The 18,916-nt window shown below is 43.2% G+C and overlaps 1 protein-coding gene across 2 annotated transcripts in view; it reads right to left on the reverse strand.

Annotated features, from left to right (window-relative positions):
• MXI1 (MAX interactor 1, dimerization protein) overlaps nucleotides 1-5,661 on the reverse strand; it is a 73,674-nt gene extending 68,013 nt beyond the window's left edge. The window contains exon 1 of one of the 2 annotated variants that reach the window (XM_053389249.1): nucleotides 5,294-5,661. In XM_053389249.1, coding sequence (XP_053245224.1) covers nucleotides 5,294-5,537 — 244 coding nt within the window. In that variant the 5' untranslated portion in view covers nucleotides 5,538-5,661. The remainder of the gene's footprint in view (nucleotides 1-5,293) is intronic. The other variant, XM_053389248.1, reaches the window with a different exon arrangement.
• Between the last annotated feature and the right edge of the window lie 13,255 nt (nucleotides 5,662-18,916).

Consider the following 18,916-nt stretch of genomic DNA (forward strand, 5'->3'; position numbering starts at 1 on the left):
TCCCACATGGACTGTCACTAGATTACAACGTATGAAGTGGATTTTAATCCTGGGATTAATCTTTGGGAAATGGTGAGTTATTGTTGAATGGTAGAATTGCTAAGAATCACTGTGGTGTTATTATTTTGCTTTATCTGTAGTCCATGTGGCTTTTGTGTGAATTGTCTTACTTCTATGCTTTATGTACACATGCTCAGAAGGCTCCATGGATCATTTGTCCAACACAATTATAGCACTGGTCTTAAGGATGCACGAGAAAGAAACTTTGGTGTCACTTGTCAGCCAGAAGGCTATATGGCTGGCATTTAGCATTTGCAGAATCAAGGATTCCAGCTTGGGGGGCCCTCCAAACATTTTTCATTATTTTGGAGGGGTGTCAATACCATTTATTTAAGCAAAACACTCCTGCCTCAGAAATCATTATGTAAAGCACATTTCTAGACATTGGGTGATTAAAAAGAGAAGCAGGAGCCATGGTGATCTGATGTGGTCCAACTTTTTATCAACCCTGGAAGCCACAAAGCTCAGAGACTAGCACTGGTGTACCACCGGCACCACAGTAGCGCTTCTGATGATGCCACATTTTTAGAAAGATCACTGAGTCTTGTGACACCTTGAAGGCTGACAGATTTATTACAGGAATAGCTGTAATGGGCTACAGACTATGTGGGCCACAGAATAAAAACATTTATTAGTCATTTAAGATGCCACAAGACTCTTTGTTGTTTTATAACAGACTAACGTGGCTTCCCTTCTGGAAATCATTAAGGTCATGTAAAAATCATCTTGAGACAATCTCCCAAGAGGGTGAAAAGACCTTACTGATATGCTGATGGGCTGGCTAGCAAAGCATGTAGGGTATAATTATTATTGTATTGCTAACCTTAAAAAAAGCGTTTCCGGTTTGAGCATTCATCTCATAATGAACATATGGATATATCCTTAAATGTTTGCAGCCAGTAATACCAATGCCTCTTTCAATCATGCATTTTTAAAATACAGATATTCTTCTCTCTCCATTATGGGTGCTTTGTATTGTTTCCATTTTGATCTACAATGCAAATACACATGTTGAAGTTACAATGATCTTGTGCTGCAACTGGGGATTCCTTTCTTTAAAAATGTTTAGGCCTGAGATGTTTGTTTAAAGCACATGCCCAAGTATTATGCTTTTTGGAAAATGCATTAAACTAGTATGATTACCACCATTATTGTGAATTATGCCAGTGCTGGGCTTTATAAAATTAATGCAAATATTGCCCTCAAGCAGTAGCCTGCGTGCGGAGACAATGACATATGGTGTATGAGAATCAGAAGATGAAATGGAACTGAGCTCTCCTGTTCCAATGTGAGTTATAAACAGGCACTAGAAAAGTGAAAATGATAAATATTTTATATAAGGGAGGGGGAAGACAGTGCACAAGCCAAGTGCAACCTGCCATAAAAAATTAAAATGATATTGATGTTAAGTCAGAGTTACTTTTTCTTTCTTCGCTGCCTTTAATTATGCATTTATTTATTTTTGCAAAGTAATTGCACACGTTGTTTTAGTGGACTGGAACGGTCGTCTCTCTACATATCACAAAGAAGCCATGCTTTGCAAGGTGATTTAATTTACATTGTATATATATATATATCCTAAAAGAAACTGCGGCTTTCCCGAAAGTCCTATTTACTGGTCCGTGTGGGGGCGGGGAGCGGGGATGGCACTACCAATCTGCAGCTAGTAAACAAGAGGTGAGCGCGAATCTGCTCGTGCCCTCCGCACGAAGGTTTACGGTAGAGCACTGGCTTCACAAAGCCTTTGATGTGCCAAAAATTCAAAGGCAAAGCGAAGTGCGACAGAAGACTGGAAACATCCTGGAAAAAAACTTCCAATCTTTTATCGAGGCCTATGAGTTTCTGGTACCTTGACGGGCATAAATCCAGCTGGTGGAAAAATAAACAGAGAGGAAAGCCTTCCAAACATAAATAACTTTTACTGCCTGGCAAAGCACCCGCCCCATCTGTGCCCCAAGGAAGGAGGACACGGAGCATTTTCTGGGCGGCCTGAGCGTGCTCTCCTTCGGGAGAAGCAGGGCGCCCCGCAGATAAAGGATTTCATCACTTGCTTTGCAATCCTGCAGGAATTTACGAGGGGCTCTGCCATTGCCTGCCTCGCAGGGGAAAAAGCCTGCATCTCGCGGCACCCCTTCCTGCCCTTGCCGCTGCTGCGCTTCTTCGCCCTGACGAGGAGGGCCCCTGCCCCTTTAAGCGGAGACTATGACATCACCCGACCACAACTCCCAACAAGGACACCCTCTCGGCTGCAGGCGCCTCCCCTTGATCTCCAGGCTCAGCAACGCGTGACGTCATAGGGATGAAGGGGCGCCCCCATTGGCGGAGAGGCCCGGGATAGCCGCGCCTTCTGAGTTAGAGCGGGGCCAATCAGAGGAGAGGAGTTTGTCTCCATGTGGAAACCATGTGGTTCTGAGCAGGAGGCGGAGCCGGGGCTGATTATACTGTAACCCAGCCAGGCGGATCAGAGTGCAGCCGAGGCAGCCCCGGCGTTTGCGTTGCAGCCTCGCTGATGAAACTTCAGGGCGGGGAGGGGGGGCGGAGAGAGGCGGGGGCTGCGTGTGGACGCTGCCCAAGTCCTCACGCCTTGTTTGTGTGTGTTTTTAAAGAAGTTGTACAAAATGGCATTGGATAAGCGCATTTTAAAAAGTTTTAGTGAAGCAGAGCTACATGCGGGGAGGGGGTGGGGGGGCTGCAGCACTGTTGTTTGCAAATGCAGGCGGAGAAAAGAAGGCAGCACCTGCTCCTCAGTATTTTCTAACCGTGCACCAAGGTGTGAGAAATCCAGAGTAAACCGAGAAAGATGCTTGTTCCCCGAAGGGGTGGGGTGGGGGACGCGCACGTGATTTCCCTGGAGGAGATTACAACTCACCAAACCAGCAGCCCCACAGACTTTCAAATCGGGTCCAGGGGGACTGCAGTGTTATTCCACGGAGGCGTTATGAATATTCGGATTGCTTTCTGAAGCCAGTGCATTGCTGCTGCTGCTGCCGCCCCTCCATTTATCCAAATAGCTTGGAGAGCGTCCCAAAAAATACGGGATAATCGAAAAGTTCGCATTAAATGAGAGTGCTGCTGTTTACATCAAGTTTCATATTTATCTAGGCCTTCCTGCAGGAGACACCTGGCGAATTCAAAATAAATAAAGCTGTAGGAGGAGGACATAATGGAGGCGAGGAGTGTTCCTACCGCATATGCCTTGCTGATTCAAAGAGAATATAAAAATAAACCATTTTTATAGCACCATTTAACAACACGCAGATCTTCCGCTGTAAGCAAAATTACTGTTTTGAGTTCAACTACTGTCAGCACCGACAACCCATGCAAGATAACTGGCGGGGCTACTTCTACAGAACTAGCAAGACAATGCGTAGGTTGCTACGTTGATGTAATCCCTTGTTGTTTTCTCCCTTTCTTTGGCATTGGATGAGGTCTTTTTAGAAAGCTTGGAAGAGGTTTTTTAAATTCTCTGGAGGGAAACTGATACTGTACTTTGGTGCAGGTTTGTTTTTCTAAGCTCAGAAAGAGAGAGGCGAGCCTGACCCAGTTATGTACACCACCACCTTCACCTGCACTAATGAAAGGAGGTGACCAAGAGACATGGACTGGTCCCACACGGGCCAAGTTGCCGAGAAAGAGAACTGCGGGCGCCACCCCACTCTCGTGGGCTACCTGGCTTCTTTGCTCTTTGCCTACGTGACTTCCCATTGGAAAGGGAGGGAAGGAGCGGGGGTGGGGGGTGGGATCCTGCTCCATTAATTTAGCTCATCTGCCTTGTGCGATCCGGCCGCGTCAAGCGAAGGTCCCTCCACCTGAGTCCTCACAAGTCTGGTTGGGCGACTCAGGAGGAACAGGATCTACAAGGAAACGAGCTGCCTTCTAAAAATATTTCCATTGATGACAGCAAGGCCTTTGCCATTGCAAAGCTCGACGACCAGGAGGAGGAGGAGGAGGGGAGGCTTTGTCGAGTCTTCGCCCTCCATCCTCCTCCTCCCGGAAACAATACCCATATCCACTTATTCATTAAAAAGAGAGAGAGAAAGCGATCAACAAAGGCTAAGCGAGTTGAGCTGCAATGGAAATTTACACGGGGGGATTGCGCGGGGGCGACAGGCGGGGGGGAGCGCGAGATCCGTCAGGCCCACTTTGTCCGTGGGGCTGAAACAACAAACGCACAACCCAGAGACTGCTTGCAAGATGCAAATAATAAACTTAAACCCAAGGGGAGCGAGTTATTTCAACATCCCCCCCCCCTCTTCTTCCCCACTGCAGGGGCTGACGCGATGCATTGCTTTATTTATTTCCCCCCTGACCTTCCTGGTACAGTAGATCACACGCCAGCGAGGTTTGGTTAAAACGATCCCCGGCTTGTTATTGTTCTAGGAGCCCCGCGCGAAGACGTTGCAAACGAGCGTTTCCCGACGGATTGTTATTTTCGCTGACGGCGACGCTAGCGAGGGGGGAGGGGTGCTGGGGCAAATCCTTTTCCACCAGAGGGGGAAGGGGAGAAAAATACACATCTCTCTCTATTTGGCTACCCCGCTTTTGTTCCCTTTTCACTTATTATCCGGCTCGGTTTTCTGGACGGAGGAGGGAGGGGGAGGAGTGCAAGAGTTTAAAAATATAAACAAGCTCCTTCCTCCCTTTTCCTTTCTGCTTAAATCTTCGAAGTATTCCGTTTGTCTACAAGCCGAGCATAAAGTTTGTTTTGCATTGTCTCCCCTCCTCCCTCCACACCAGCCCCTAGTTGGGCCAGTTTTGTTCTCCCCCCGCCCCTTTTGACACATTACCAGTCTTTTATGGGGACGGGAGATCTCAGAAAAACATGCCACAAAGATGCAAATATAACATGATGACATTGTTCTGGGTCACTTTACGGATAGCACGGGTTGTGGCTTTGCTTTTTTCTGTTTCTAAAAAAAGAGAGAACTATACAAAAACAATGTTTTTCTAATTCGATCGGGTGTTTTTTTTTTAATAAAAAAAATCGAAATCGCTTGGTGCATTAAAAAAGAAATACCGTATATATTTGCTGGGATGTGGTTGTAAGGGTGAAACTAACCGAGAGTTTAGCCTGATCTGGTAGCCCCGGCTCTCTCTCTTTCTGTCTTGTTGCATCTTCATGAAGATTTTCTTCATTTTCTGTTGTCATCGCACATGCCTGGCTCTCTTTATTTTTTTATTTTTTAAAGGAGCAGCAGAAGAAGGAACCAAACATAACCAAAACTCCACTTACTTTTGTTTTCCTTCTCGATTTGCTCCAGGTAACTGGCTGCTTCCAGCAAAATCTGCACGTTCTGTAGGAAAGTGTTGATCTTCTCCATGGAGTCCTCGCTGCTGGTGTTGAAAATGTCACTGAACGGGCACCTGGACATATTATCTGCCACTGGCAGTTGCTGCTGCCGCGGCTGCCCTACGCCAGGCTCCACAGCATCATCTTCACATTTGAATTCCTTCCTCGGCCTGCCACGTTTCCCCATTGCTTCTGCAAATGGAAACTTTGAAATTTTTAAAGCCCTTTTGGCCGACTTTCCTCCTCTTGTTGCAGTTTGTGTGAGTGTGTGTGAGAGAGTGTATGTGTATGTCTAGGAGAGATTGAATGAATCAAGGGACCTCTTGATTCAAAGACTCCGGGCAGGTCCTAGTGCTCGTCTTTTTCCTTTTCTATTAAAAATGGGAGTTCATTTCTTTCTTTCTTTCTTTCTTTCTTTCTTTCTTTCTTTCTTTCTTTCTTTCTTTCTTTCCCCTGTTTTACTCAAAGGATTGAGCAGAGGTTCAACCACATTTTTATTTTTTATTTTTTTAAATAAAACCCCTATTGGAATAAAACACCTATTTATCCCTCTACAGTGTTATATAGGCAAAAAAGGTTCCCTGACCTCAAGGAGCTTACAGTCTGATTCTCTGTCAAACACTGGGAGAGGGAAGTGCAGTACAAAGGTTGGGAGGGGAAAACTTGAGGAAATGAAGTTACATGATGTACATAAAGCTGCGTTACGACTGGGAATAAAGGTTAAGCCAAAGTGTGTCTAGAAAAAGTGGAAATAATTATAACGTATTATTTTTCATTTTCTAATGAACAGCACATACCTTTTCCTTTTGTCATTTCAAGTGTAAGTCACATAATAGTTAAGAAACTTATACCTGGATAAGCCGGTATTATGGTGTATTGCTTTTTCTTTTTCAAAATTCTGAAAAAAACCAAAACAGTGTAAACAGTGATTGACATAGCCCACAACTGAAACAGAAGAGAAAAAAATGGAAAAGGCTTACAAAATGGCAGTAGATGGCTATAAAATAAGGACAAACATCTCTTATTCCTAAATGTTGAAAGGCTTATTTGAGTTGTACATGGAACACTTGAGCTCTAAAAAATTGAAACATAAATATAAAATGCTTTTAAAAAACTGGGATGGGAACAGGAGGATGTTGTACACTGAATTTTCCTATTGGCGTGAATGAAATGTAGCACAACATGACAATGGTATATCATTTTTTTAAAAGTCCACAGGTATGCTGTTTAAAAAGGAATATTAAAATCTGGGACAGAAACACTGGCACCATAAGCAGAAAAACTAACACAATAATCCCCACATCTGAATTCTCTTTCTCTCTTACATTTCCCAACTGATAAGATCTTGTAGTTTGAAGACCAAGGAAATGTTATTTTCCCCACAAGAGATGAACTTGCTGTGGAAAAGACTCACAGTTCCTCTGAACAACTGTGCAACAACTTAGTATTGATTGTGAAATAAACAATAATCAGGAAGGACTGCCACAGAACTACCACATGAAAGACAGAAATTCAGTAATTTAACACACATATGATGTGAGCATCATTTCTCATGCTGCACTGTCAGGAGCTGCTGGATGCAGCTGCCCCATGTGGTTAACCACTGAACTGCAGGCAGCAGTTTCTTTAAGTAGAGTACGGTACATTCAGACCCTGGACTGACTGCCCATCCAAGCTGGCCATGGGATCTTCCTGGGCAGAAAGGACTACTATAACAAGCTTCCTGTTCCAGCGATGCCTCACCTGAAAAACAAGGTTTACCTGAGGAGTGGCGTGTTCTTGTTTCCTGGGTCTGGTTCCTAGTTTGTCCTCTGGTTTTGATTTGCTTTATTGGCAAAATATTACTAAAACAAATGATCAAAAGGCCCCATTTCACATCATGGAATCCTGGGAGTTTATTCATTTTTGTGTGCTTTTTATATGTATTTATATTGCTGTCTTAACTGGTTTTTAGGCTGTGTTTTTGCTTTAATGTTTTCATTCTATATTTGTTTTTCAAGCTGTACACTGCTTAGAGATTTTTGAAATGCTAAGTGGTACACAGTATAAATGCTTTTAAACAAGCAGAGAAATACATTTTGAAAAGGTGACATTCAGCTGTGATCATGCCTCCTTGATGGTGAATGGAAAGATAATAGGATCACAGAGAAGCGGACACGGAGCAATGGATCCAAACTGCAGGAAAGAAGATTCCACCTAAACATTAGGAAGAACTTCCTGACAGTAAGAGCTGTTTGACAGTGGAATTTGCTGCCAAGGAGTGTGGTGGAGTCTCCTTCTTTGGAGGTCTTTAAGCAGAGGCTTGACAACCATATGTCAGGAGTGCTCTGATGGTGTTTCCTGCTTGGCAGGGGGTTGGACTCGATGGCCCTTGTGGTCTCTTCCAACTCTATGATTCTATGATTCTATGATTCTAATTGTAGATTTAGAAGATACCCCAGGGGTCATCTGGTCCAACCCCCTACAATGCAGGAATCACATCTGACAGATGAACAAGCTGTGTTTCAAAACCTTCAATGAAGGAGAGTCCACCACCTTCTGAAGTACGGTAATCTCTTCCACTGTCAAACAGCTCTGTTGTAAAGTTCTTCCTCTTGTGTCGTCATTATCTCCTTTCTTGTAATTTAAATCCATTGTTTTGGGTCCTACCTTCTGGAGCAGCGGAAAGCAAGCTTACTCCATGTTCCATGTGACAGCCCTTCAGATATTTGAAAATGGCTATCATATCAGTCTTCTCTTCCCCACGCTAAACATTCCCAACTCCCTCAACTGCTCCTCATAAGGCTTGGTTTTCAGACCCAGTATGATCTTGTTGGCACCACTCTGCACATGTTCCAAATGTTAGTATATGTAGAAACTTCTGGATTTTGTGTCACTGGCATGTAGCGTATTGTACAAAAGTAAGAGTCACATCCATTCTTCTGACCATTTTTGCCACTGACTTCATCCAACACTGACATGTGGCCCCTGGAAAGTTCCCCATGTAGAAATGTGTTTCTCGGGCTAAAATGGGTTCCCGATCCCTGGTTTAAGGGATACTTCTGACACCAGTGTTCCCTTTCTGTCAGAGGTGCTAAACAAATATCAGAATTACCTATTGAGGGATTCTGATGCCTGCTTAAAATTGGACCATGGTTACAATTACCTATTACCACTATTACCTGATTCTTCACCTCATGTACCTTTTAATGTGGACTATTTCCTCATTCAGCAGTGAGTGCACTATATCTTCTACAATGAGTATCACAGTGTTGATGTTAGATGTATATTTCCAGAAGTATACATTGAAAGCTCACTGTTTTTCGTTATCTCTTTTTAAACAAGTGTGCCCAATACAATGGTTATAGTAAAATGCACATTACAGAGATGACTGTCTTTTAATTGCTAGAGAATAGATGGCTACCATTCAGATGCATAACATGAGCCAGAGGTTTGGTACTATTTTTGATGTAACCATTTGTGATTTTATCTGTGTAGAAAAAGGGTTAACATGAATAAACAGACATTGATTTTTCTGCTTCCTATAACAAAATATTGTGTAGCCCCCAAATCTATTACATATTTTGGAAATTGACATGTCTCTCTGTCCATCTGTTCTCTGTGTTTTGGACACCTCTTGCCATCCAATTTGGCACAAGGGTTCCCTTGGTGGAGGAACTGCTTGTCTGAATATTGGATGCCATTTTGAATCAAGTCAGCAAACTGAAACGTTCCATACTGCACTTATTTGGACACCTCTTGAGATTTTGTCACCAAACTTGGTGCATCAGTTCACAAGATAAAGGAATCAGTTAGGATATCATCACATGCCATTTTGAATCAAGATGGCAGACAGAAATGTTCCAAATTGCACTGATTTGTACATCTCTGAAAATATTGCCACCCAATTTATCACAAAGGTTCCTGATGTTGAGGAGCAGCTTTTGGATACCATTGGACGCCATTTTGAATCAAGATGGGCTACTGATCCTTTCAAAACTACACTGATTTGTAGACTTCTGAAGATAATTTAAATGCTAGGCTGCTTCTGGAAGAACCCTATCCAGAAGAACACTTGGCATTCCCCAGAGCAAACATCACAGAGGAGTAGACTCTGACAATGAACAGCAAGGAGATACAGGTCTCTCAGGAGTCACAGTAGCCCAACCGCCTCTACAAGACACAGAGGGTCCCTGAACAGAATCAGAGGCTGAGCCACCACCCAATCTTGGGACCACCAGTACCTAAAAATGCAGGCCCATTCAGATGCCAGATACCAGAGTGCCCATTTGGAGAACAAGGACTCCTCAGGTGTAAAAGACTATTTGTGGGACTGTTTCCCACAAAGACTGTTTGTCACAAGTAGACCAAACTCTTCATGCAACCCAGATGGTCTGCAACTTTGCTGTGGGTGGGACTCTAAAGGTTCTTGGTTAAAAGCCCCCAGTTCCTGGCAAAGAATGCTAGAATGTCTTTGTACCAGCTCTTTGGCTGGCCTTTGTTTTGACCTTGGACTGTTCCTTGACCTTGTCTCTTGTGCTTTGACTTTGGACTGTGACCAGATCTCTCTTTTCAGATTGCCCCGTGAGTGGTCTGGGAACTGCTGGACTTGGTTTCATTCGAAAAAGGATGGTAACCAAATTTTTCATGACGGTTCCTGAGATCAAAGAGGAGATTTTTGTCTAAATACAGTATGCAATTGAACCCAACAATAATCAAGATGGTGGACTAAATCTTTCAAAACTGCCCTTATTTTAACCACAGATTTCAAAACTGTGCTGGTCCCGCCCCCCCTTAGCAGTGCTGGGCTATACGAAGCACTTTCTGCTAGTATATTATAATACAAACTATTGTGCATACAGCATTTCATCTGAACTGGGCCTTGGTCAAAAACCATGCAAATGGGGCCTGAAGCAGTAAATCTATTAAAGTAAAACATTGTAAACTGAACTGCAAAGTCTCAATGCTGCTCCAGACTTGACCTAGCTTTTTGCAGATGTAAATATCGTTGCACTTAGTTTTCACACACTAAGGTAGGGGACAGATCAGCCCTGGGTTCCACAGAGAACATGTTGCTAGGGGAGTGCTATAATAAATAAAGTGGTGTCTTTGTTACAACTCCAGACAGTTTTGATGGATTAATAGTACAGAACGATGTGTTCTAAAATGCAGAAACTAGCCGGTACTGTAAGTGCCACACTCTCAAATGCTACCATGTGCTTCTGTTGTTAAGTTCAGCTTCAACTGCAAGTTGTAGCAAGTGTGGATGTGTGTTCATGCGTGCACGTGTATTGTGAGGGAAAAGTGCAGACTCTGGTACTGTTGCATAACCTTAAGATCTTGAAACTTGATGTTACAGGGCCAACCTGTGTAAATCAACAAAGAGCTCATGGATTGAATTCTCATTCATACCATTGACTAAAATAATGAAAGACTCAATTATTTGTTAAATATATATTTTTTTATTCACTATGTGCAATTGTAATATCATCTGACTGCAGCAACCATGACAATCCTGTGAGACGGAATTTGAAAAGTGAGCAGGATGGAAACAATGCCATTTGAACACAGGAAAGCAAGGGGGTAACAGTTCAGACATACTTTATCTTGCTATCATTGTTATGTATAGCTAGCATATTGTTAGTGAAGGCACTGAAAATAAAGTTGCCAGTCTCTTTGGGCTTCTACATAACTGTCCAGTGTGGATTGGAAGACCATGTACAGTTCTGCTTGTTCCATCTTCAATAATGATATCATAGCACTGGAAAAGATATAGAAACAACCACACAATACCTCAAAACACATCATATATACACATATATGTATATATGATGAAGTACCACCAATAAAATGATATGAGCCATAGTATAACTAATATAACAAAGCCAAGAGGAACAATAAACGGAAAGTCTTCTGGAAGAGCCATGGTTTAGTCAAGCATCTAAAACAGGGTTGGGGAACCTGCTATCTCCAGATGCTGTTGGACTCCAACTCCCACCAGCCCCCGACATCATGGCCAGCAGTCAGTACTGATGTGAGTTATGTAGACCAAGCTAGCTTCCTTGCAGGTGGGTTGCTGTTGCTTACTGGGAGGGAGGTGAGGCAGCAGGGAGGTTGGTGCCATAGAAGAATTCTAGATTGATTCTGGCGGTGCATTTGCACCATTCTGACCTCCCTACTGCCCCACCCTTCTTGGTAGGCGACAGTGACCCAGCTGTTGAGAAGTTGTTGAGTGTTGGCTCGGCTTCTGTTCGAAAATCTTTGTACATTCCCCCCCCCCCAAATTTAATCTGTTTTGTAAAGTTTGCAACTTTCCATTAGGAAAGACCAACCTGGGTCGTTTTGTTTGTTTCGAAAAGCAATAAACATACTGTTAATCTTCATTGCATTCAACATGAGTGGTATTAAAATGGTGGCCTTGTTTGTTTTGCAGTGATGTCATCATCAGGCTATTTAATTTTTGTCATAGTTTTGGGAGACAGTTAGCCTGGTTGTTTCTTCTCTCTGGTACTTGGAGTACTATCAATATACACGGTGCTTTAGAGAGCCCAGCTAAAAGTTTTACAAGCTACATTCTACAAACAGAGAAGAGTAAAAGCAAAGGAGAAAAGTCAGCTGTGGCCAAATGTGGACAGGAACAAAACACTGGCAAAATATGAAGGAATTACATTAAAAAGTGTCTTCACCGTTTGTCTTTTTGTCACTGAGCCTGGAGTTTTCAGGGTGAGGGAAGCAATCTGTCATCCCTGGCCTTAATCCATCAATATGGTCAATAATCGCCAGCAGAGTAGGAACCGGGAACCAAGCAGCTTCAGTGGAACCTCAGATATATAGAATCAAAAAAGGTTGTGCAAGTAATTACAGCAAATACATCCCTTTTTCAGGGGAAGGCAGTAGATCTGAACTAGGTTAAGTTCCAAGCAAAGCTGAAGGGCAGGTGCCAAGGCCCAGAAGGTGAAGAGGACGTGGTGAGGTTCTGAAAATAGAGGAAATGCAACTTAGGTACAGGAGCAGGAATACTATAACAGCCTGAGGTGCAATGTCTGACAGAGCCAATGGCTGGTTAATTAACATCCTACTGACAAGAGGAAATTGCAGCCACACTAGACTGTCCTGGCCACAGTTACTGTTGGCCAATCAAGTCAATAAATGTTGCATATTGAGCCGCCAGTAAAGAAGCCCTGAAGTAGCACACTAGATTTTGCCTTGGACATGAAAAATATATTTTTTTTTAAATGAAGGCCTACATTCTCTCAGCAGGGATCTGCCAAGGGCTGGGTGCTGGGAGTGTGTGGAGCTATAGTCAGCAGTAGGTGTTTGTCTAGAGCGCTCTCTCTCTCTCTCTCTCTCTCTCTCTCTCTCTCTCTCTCTGCCACCCACCTCTCTCTCTCATTGTGTGCTTTCCTCCCCTTCATCTGTTTGTCCATTTTGCGTTTCTACAAATCCCTCCACCTGCTTCAGTGGTGGCTGGTGCACACTGGGGAGTAGTTGGGTGTCTGGCTTCAAGTCCCAACAGAAGGTGGAACCAGAGCCAATGGGAGGCAGAGTCAATTAATTCTACTTCTACCCCCCTCCCCCTCCCTGGAGTTAACACTGAGACCAAAGAAGGAAGAAGCTGACAGACAGTGAAACCCCCTGGACTGATTGTAAGTAGCGGGGTAGGCAGGTGGGGGCTGGCTGAGGGCAAGCTGAGGTACGTCCGCCTCAGTTTTTTAGGGCAGCCGCTGATTTCAGGGACTGGAAGTGGCTCCGCCCCACTGCAGCACCCAAAAAACCAAGGAACCAACAAGCCCACAAGCTCCCCTGCCACCCAGAATCCCAACTCCAGATGCACAGCAGCCACTGCACTAAAGACTTTGGTACCTCCCTACAGATCCCCGTGGTGCCCCGCGCCCCCCCATGCCCCGTAGTGCAGTGCCTGAAATTCAGGTCACATCAACCTCACAAATTTGAAACAGAAATTTCTCATATCTTTTCAATAGTCATGACTTCTCTCAAAGAATTCCAAGAATTGTTGCTTGTATTTGGCACTGACCTCACAGAGCTACAATTCCCAGCACTTTACAGTTCCCAAGCTTCTCCATGGACTGTCAAAGTGGTGTAAGAATGCTTTAAATGTATGGCACAGATGTGACCTCACTGTTCTTGTCTTATATCACTGATAGAAATTTTGAATTACTCATGTTCAGGGCTGCTAACAGGGAGGTGCAAGAGGTACACATGTACCAGGCCCCATGCTAGCAGGGGCCCTATACTCTTAAAAAACAACAACAATGAAAGCTAAGTCAACTGGACATTTCTGAAGAAAGTTAGAGTACAAAAGGTGGAGGTAGCTGTAATGCCTTGGCACTCAGCAGGCAGCACTATTCAGCATTTCCCATTGTGCCCAGCCCAAAACCTCTGCTGGGCACCAGGTTGGGGAAGGCTATCTGACAGGATTTGCAAGAGCCTATAAGACAGTGCTGAATGCCTCTGCCTCTGCCCTAGCTTAAGATACAGCTTTAATTTGCAGTGGGGTCAACAGCTGCTATTTGCTCCATAAAATGCATTTACACAACCAGGCTGCCAGAAGGCAGCTGTGGAAACTAAAGTTTACTTTTATGCCCCATCTACGATCTATTGGCTTCTCCCTCCATCACAGATTGACCTCAGTTCTTTGTATGAAGGAAATTCCTTTTCAGAGAGTGATAGGTAGTTCATTCTCTGTGACTCATCCTCAAATACTGTGAAGAACACGAAGCACACCCCACCCTTAAGAATGTAGAAGCAAACACTATGGCGGCTGTCCATTGAGGGAGGCAGTTAAATTCCTATCAAAATGTGAAATGAATAAAACCTTATAAACTCAGCCTTTGCAGATTTTGCCATACATTGCTGTATAATGGTGCTGTTATATGTCTGAAGGAAAACAGGTCTAAATAAGGTACAGGTGTTCTTTAGAAGTAATTTTTTTAAAAAATTTATGTATTCAAAGTTTTCAATCCTTGAGTTAATAAACTCAGTTACTCAGAGTAGCTTACAGAAATTAAAATGTTCATTGAAACTACATCTTAACAGAACAACAATATTGAGAAAAACAATATGAAAAGGAAAGAGGTTCGAAAGATTAAAAACTCTAAACAAAGTTCACCATATAAAGATATTCTATGGGAACGGCCATAGCAGAGTGATGACCCATTTGCCCTGCATGCAGAAAATCTCAAATTCAATTCCTGGAAGCTCAAGTTAGGGCTGGGGGGCAGGGGATCCCCCCAAAAGGAACCCCCCATAAATATTTCCCCCATTTAAAGTCATTTCACTGCTTTCATTAGTATGTGTCTTTACTTTACCCTTTCTGTACACACTGCTTGACTGGGGAAAACGCACTATAAAATCTGGGAGAGGGTGGATTTTGAAGGATGGCTGTGTTTCAGTTCATACATTTTTTCAGAAAGTGCGAATTTGGTAAGATCCCCTTCAGATGCGAACTGAATCGAATTTCTGCCCAATCCCTAGTTGAGAGGATGGAAGAGGGAGGGGAAAGCCATGCATGTCACCCTGACCAAGAGGAAAAGGATAAAAATGTAGCAACATAATATAAATAGCTTTGATTTCCCAAGTGTCCAGTTGCCTCTCTTCCGGGGCATAGGTAAATACATCCATTAAAGAGTCTGCTTGCAAATGATTCAGAGGACAGTACACTGGCCATGATGATCTCTTACTTGAGCAAATGTGGAGGCACAAGCGTGTGCATTTACTGTGATCATCCACTGAGGCCCTTCTCCAATTCTCACCCCTCTTCAGAGGCTGGGTGGATGGCCACCAGTGACAGGGACTTTTCTGTTGTGGCCCCTTTGAGCCTTCATTTGTTTTATGTGTTTCCGTGACTGTTATGCACACCTTCCCTGCTGGATTGATAGGTATTCCCAGGGCACCTTGTTATCTCCATCAAGGAAACAGCTTCAAACAAAATAAGTTTGTGTAGTAAACAAAAAGAAAACACTCTAATGATACGAAAGCATAATGCAGAATACAAAACCTGGAAAGGATTATAGATTTTGATCACAGCTGTGCATTGCAGCCCTAGGCATACTAAGTAGCAAGTGCCAGTGAGCTCAGTGGTACACAGTGCTTTTTTCCTAAAAAAATTTGGTTAGGGGTACTTTCATTTTCTTACTCATATTGAAATACTGCCCCTCAATGAGGCCAAACTTAGATTCACAAAATGTTTAGGGGTATGCGTACCCCTGTGTCCTCCCAGAAAAAAAGCACTGGTGGTACAAACTCCCAAGTAAAGAAGGGTTTAAATGTAAAAGCATTAAAAAGCTGGGGGCAGTTAAACAAAACAAAACACACAGCTTTTGTTCCGAACAGGAAAGACGACAAGGTGGGTGCTGGGTGACTTTAAAGATGTTGTTATCACTTGTTTGCTGCTCTGGGCTCCATTGGGAGGAAGGGCGGAATATAAAATTGATAAATAAATGCATTAATAAATGCACAAATAAATGAAAACTCCCTAAGCAAACATACCTGTCTCAGTCCCGTCCCATCCCCCCTCTATCCCTTAAGTGCCTGGTGATTTATTTTTTTTAAATTACCCCTCCCATGGATTGATGGTTATTACAGAATGCATTTGATTGATCTGCCATTTTGTACAGTGATTCTCACAATAATTGTGTGTCTGTTCCTGTTTTTCAGCTTGTTTTGCTTATACAGGCTTATAATTATGCAAGCCAGCTAAGAGATCAAGTGAAGGAAAGGCAGGATGCACACCTTTAAAATAAATAATAGGTCCAACCCAGCGAAAGGTGAAGCCCCCTCCTCAAAGCCCCATTGTATTCAATGTGAGACAGATTTCATCAGTTCCTAGCACTTCAATTAAGAGCAGTGAACTGGGTGACATATGCCCTACCTATGTTGGTTCCAGGATGCTGTATGGCAAAAAACTCTCAATACCCTTCCCCTATGCTGCAGTCCTGACTTCAATCCCCCTCTCCACATACACACACAGTGGCTGCTACTTCCAAAAGTTTAGAGAGATCTGAGAGAGATTCATACATTCTGTTGCCACATCTCATTTGGCCCTCAGAGTTCAGCATCCCATGAGAGAAAATGGGAATGACAGACTATTGGGAGGCTCAATGACAGGAGGATTAGAAAATGTTTTGCACATTAAAGCCGAGATTGACAAATCACTTTGACTAGCCTACTTACTCTTAAGTCAGTCTTCCATGAGACTTGTTTAGATGAGGCCAAGTTGTTTTTAGGAAGAGTATTCCTTCTTAAGTTGTTTATGGTTTGCAAAGTACTATATAATGAATTAAAGGATTTTTAACTGACACAGAGAGAGAAAGAGAGGAGAAATGAATAGTTTGGTGTCTCTTTACACTGCAGATGGAATCGGCTCTCCTCTTAGGTTGATGTAATGATGCTCTGAGTGTCCACGGCTCGGGTCCCTAGTGAGATGGGCCAAACTCTGTCTGCTAAAAGGTGAATTTTACACCACTCCTAGGAATACAGTGATTGATTCCACTGTCTGGAAAAGCAGCTTAGGCTGGAGGGTAGAGAGGTCATTTGACATCACTCAAGAGCAGGGAGAAGACATCATGGTTTTGTGTATATCTATTTCTTTACAAAGGCCCCATTTGAGTTCTTATTCTGAAGAGGGTTGCAACTGCAAGCCTAAAGGGTGAACTTGATCTTCAAATGCTGGACATTCAGTTCCACAACTATGGAAAATCTAAGGAAACAAACAAAGCATGCAAATCTGACCTTTCCTTATTTCCTGTCCCTTTGCTCACTTCAATTGTTCAAGGGAAGGGAAGTGGATTATTTGAACAATTTTAGTTTAGCTATGATTATCCACCAAGAGTCTTGTTTCACAATCTAGTAATCTACACACACACACACACACACAATGCATGTGTGCACAGATGCATATATATTTTCATCTCTGTCTCTGTGTTAGATTCAACAAATCTATCCCTGTAGGGCAATGACTTCTGCTTGCACAATGCAACTTCCCCTCCTGCCCTTCACATTCTCAAATCTGCCCTGGGGCTCCTTCAACCCTTCAGAGTAGATTTGGGGGGCAGAAGGGTACATGGGGAGAGGAGAGGGACTGGAAGTCCTTGCATGAACAGGGGGACTGTATTGGATTTGAAATAATTTTCAAAATATGGAATTGTTTCTACTGTGAAATTGCATTGAGATATTCTATGGGAAACAATTTATAAATGGACTATATTGCAACGCATTTGTATTTGATTATATCTGCGTCTTTCTTGCTTGGCAATAGAAGATAATATATCTGTTTTCTGCACTGCCCTCTCTAGGCTCTCGTGAAATTTTGTACATTTCGCCAAACATCAGTGTAATATGAATTGGCAATTTCAAGTTTGCCAGGGTTCCAGGTTGTGCCTTTTAATACATTGCAATGGCTTATTATGGGATGTGTCTGGGTTTCTGTCCTGCGTCACAATCCACCTCACATCTGTGGGAGCGATAGAAGGGCCTCTGATGAAGAGACCTGCATATAAGGGAGAAAGTAACTATTGAGGGACCCTGCTCCAAAGTCATTTAGGGCTTTTAAAGTTAAAACCAGCATTTGACATTATTATTTATTTATCTCAGGGTGGTTCACAGCATAACAATATAAGACAGAAACACAAAATACACAATAAAAGCAAGAACAAAACAAACCGATAACCAGGCAGGGGTGAGGGGGCTGTCATTGAACCTGGAAATGGACTGGGTCCCAGGGCACTCATTCAAGGCTGGGAAGATGAGTGCCATATGCCAGGTATGTAACCTAGATGCTATGTTTTGTACTAATTGTACTGTCTGAACTATCTTCAAGGGCAGTCCCATAGACTGCGTTTTGTAATAGTCTAAAAGGTATGTCACTGGAGCATGAAAAATTGTGGCTAGGTTATCTCTGCCTGGACGAGGTCACAGCTAGTGCACCAGTCTTAGCTGATGAAAGGGGTTTAATGCCACCAAGCCCACTTGAGCCCCTAAAGACAGGGACAGATCTGATTGAACCTATAGACCTTAAGGTGAAATGCTACCCCACTCCCAATAAACCAGGCACCAACTCTGTCTTACCAGTTTATTGACCCTCATCTAGTCCAATGCCACTCTAGACAATAGTTCAGCTCTTCCTATAGCATGATCTGAATTTGAAGCCAGATTATTTTGAAATGGGTTTTTTCTTTCTTTCAAAAGCAGCTGCTGAGGCCATCAAACTTATCAGTTGTTTGCAGACTCTCCTATTCTACAACAGAGAAACACTTACTGGTTGATATGTGTGGTCCTGAAAAAAAAGGTAAAAAGAAAGAAGAGGAAGAAAGAGGGAGGAATCTAGGCCTTAGAAACAGTGCAGCAGTCTAAACTGGAGCTAGTGAGCTGATTTCATACCCACTGTGGAGAGCTGGAGAAAATGTGTGTAACAAACAGAGTGAGTTGCCATGCTGTCCAACATCAAAGTGCTGCCACTGGAAGGACTTTTGTAACAAAGAAATGAAACCTCAGGACCATTAGCCCCCAACCGCTCCAGCTTTGTTATTATGGAAATGTCCTCCTCAAATACAAATTGGAACTGTACAG

The sequence above is a fragment of the Podarcis raffonei genome, chromosome 5, assembly GCF_027172205.1.
Source record: "Podarcis raffonei isolate rPodRaf1 chromosome 5, rPodRaf1.pri, whole genome shotgun sequence".
Classification (NCBI taxonomy): Eukaryota; Metazoa; Chordata; class Lepidosauria; order Squamata; family Lacertidae; genus Podarcis; species Podarcis raffonei.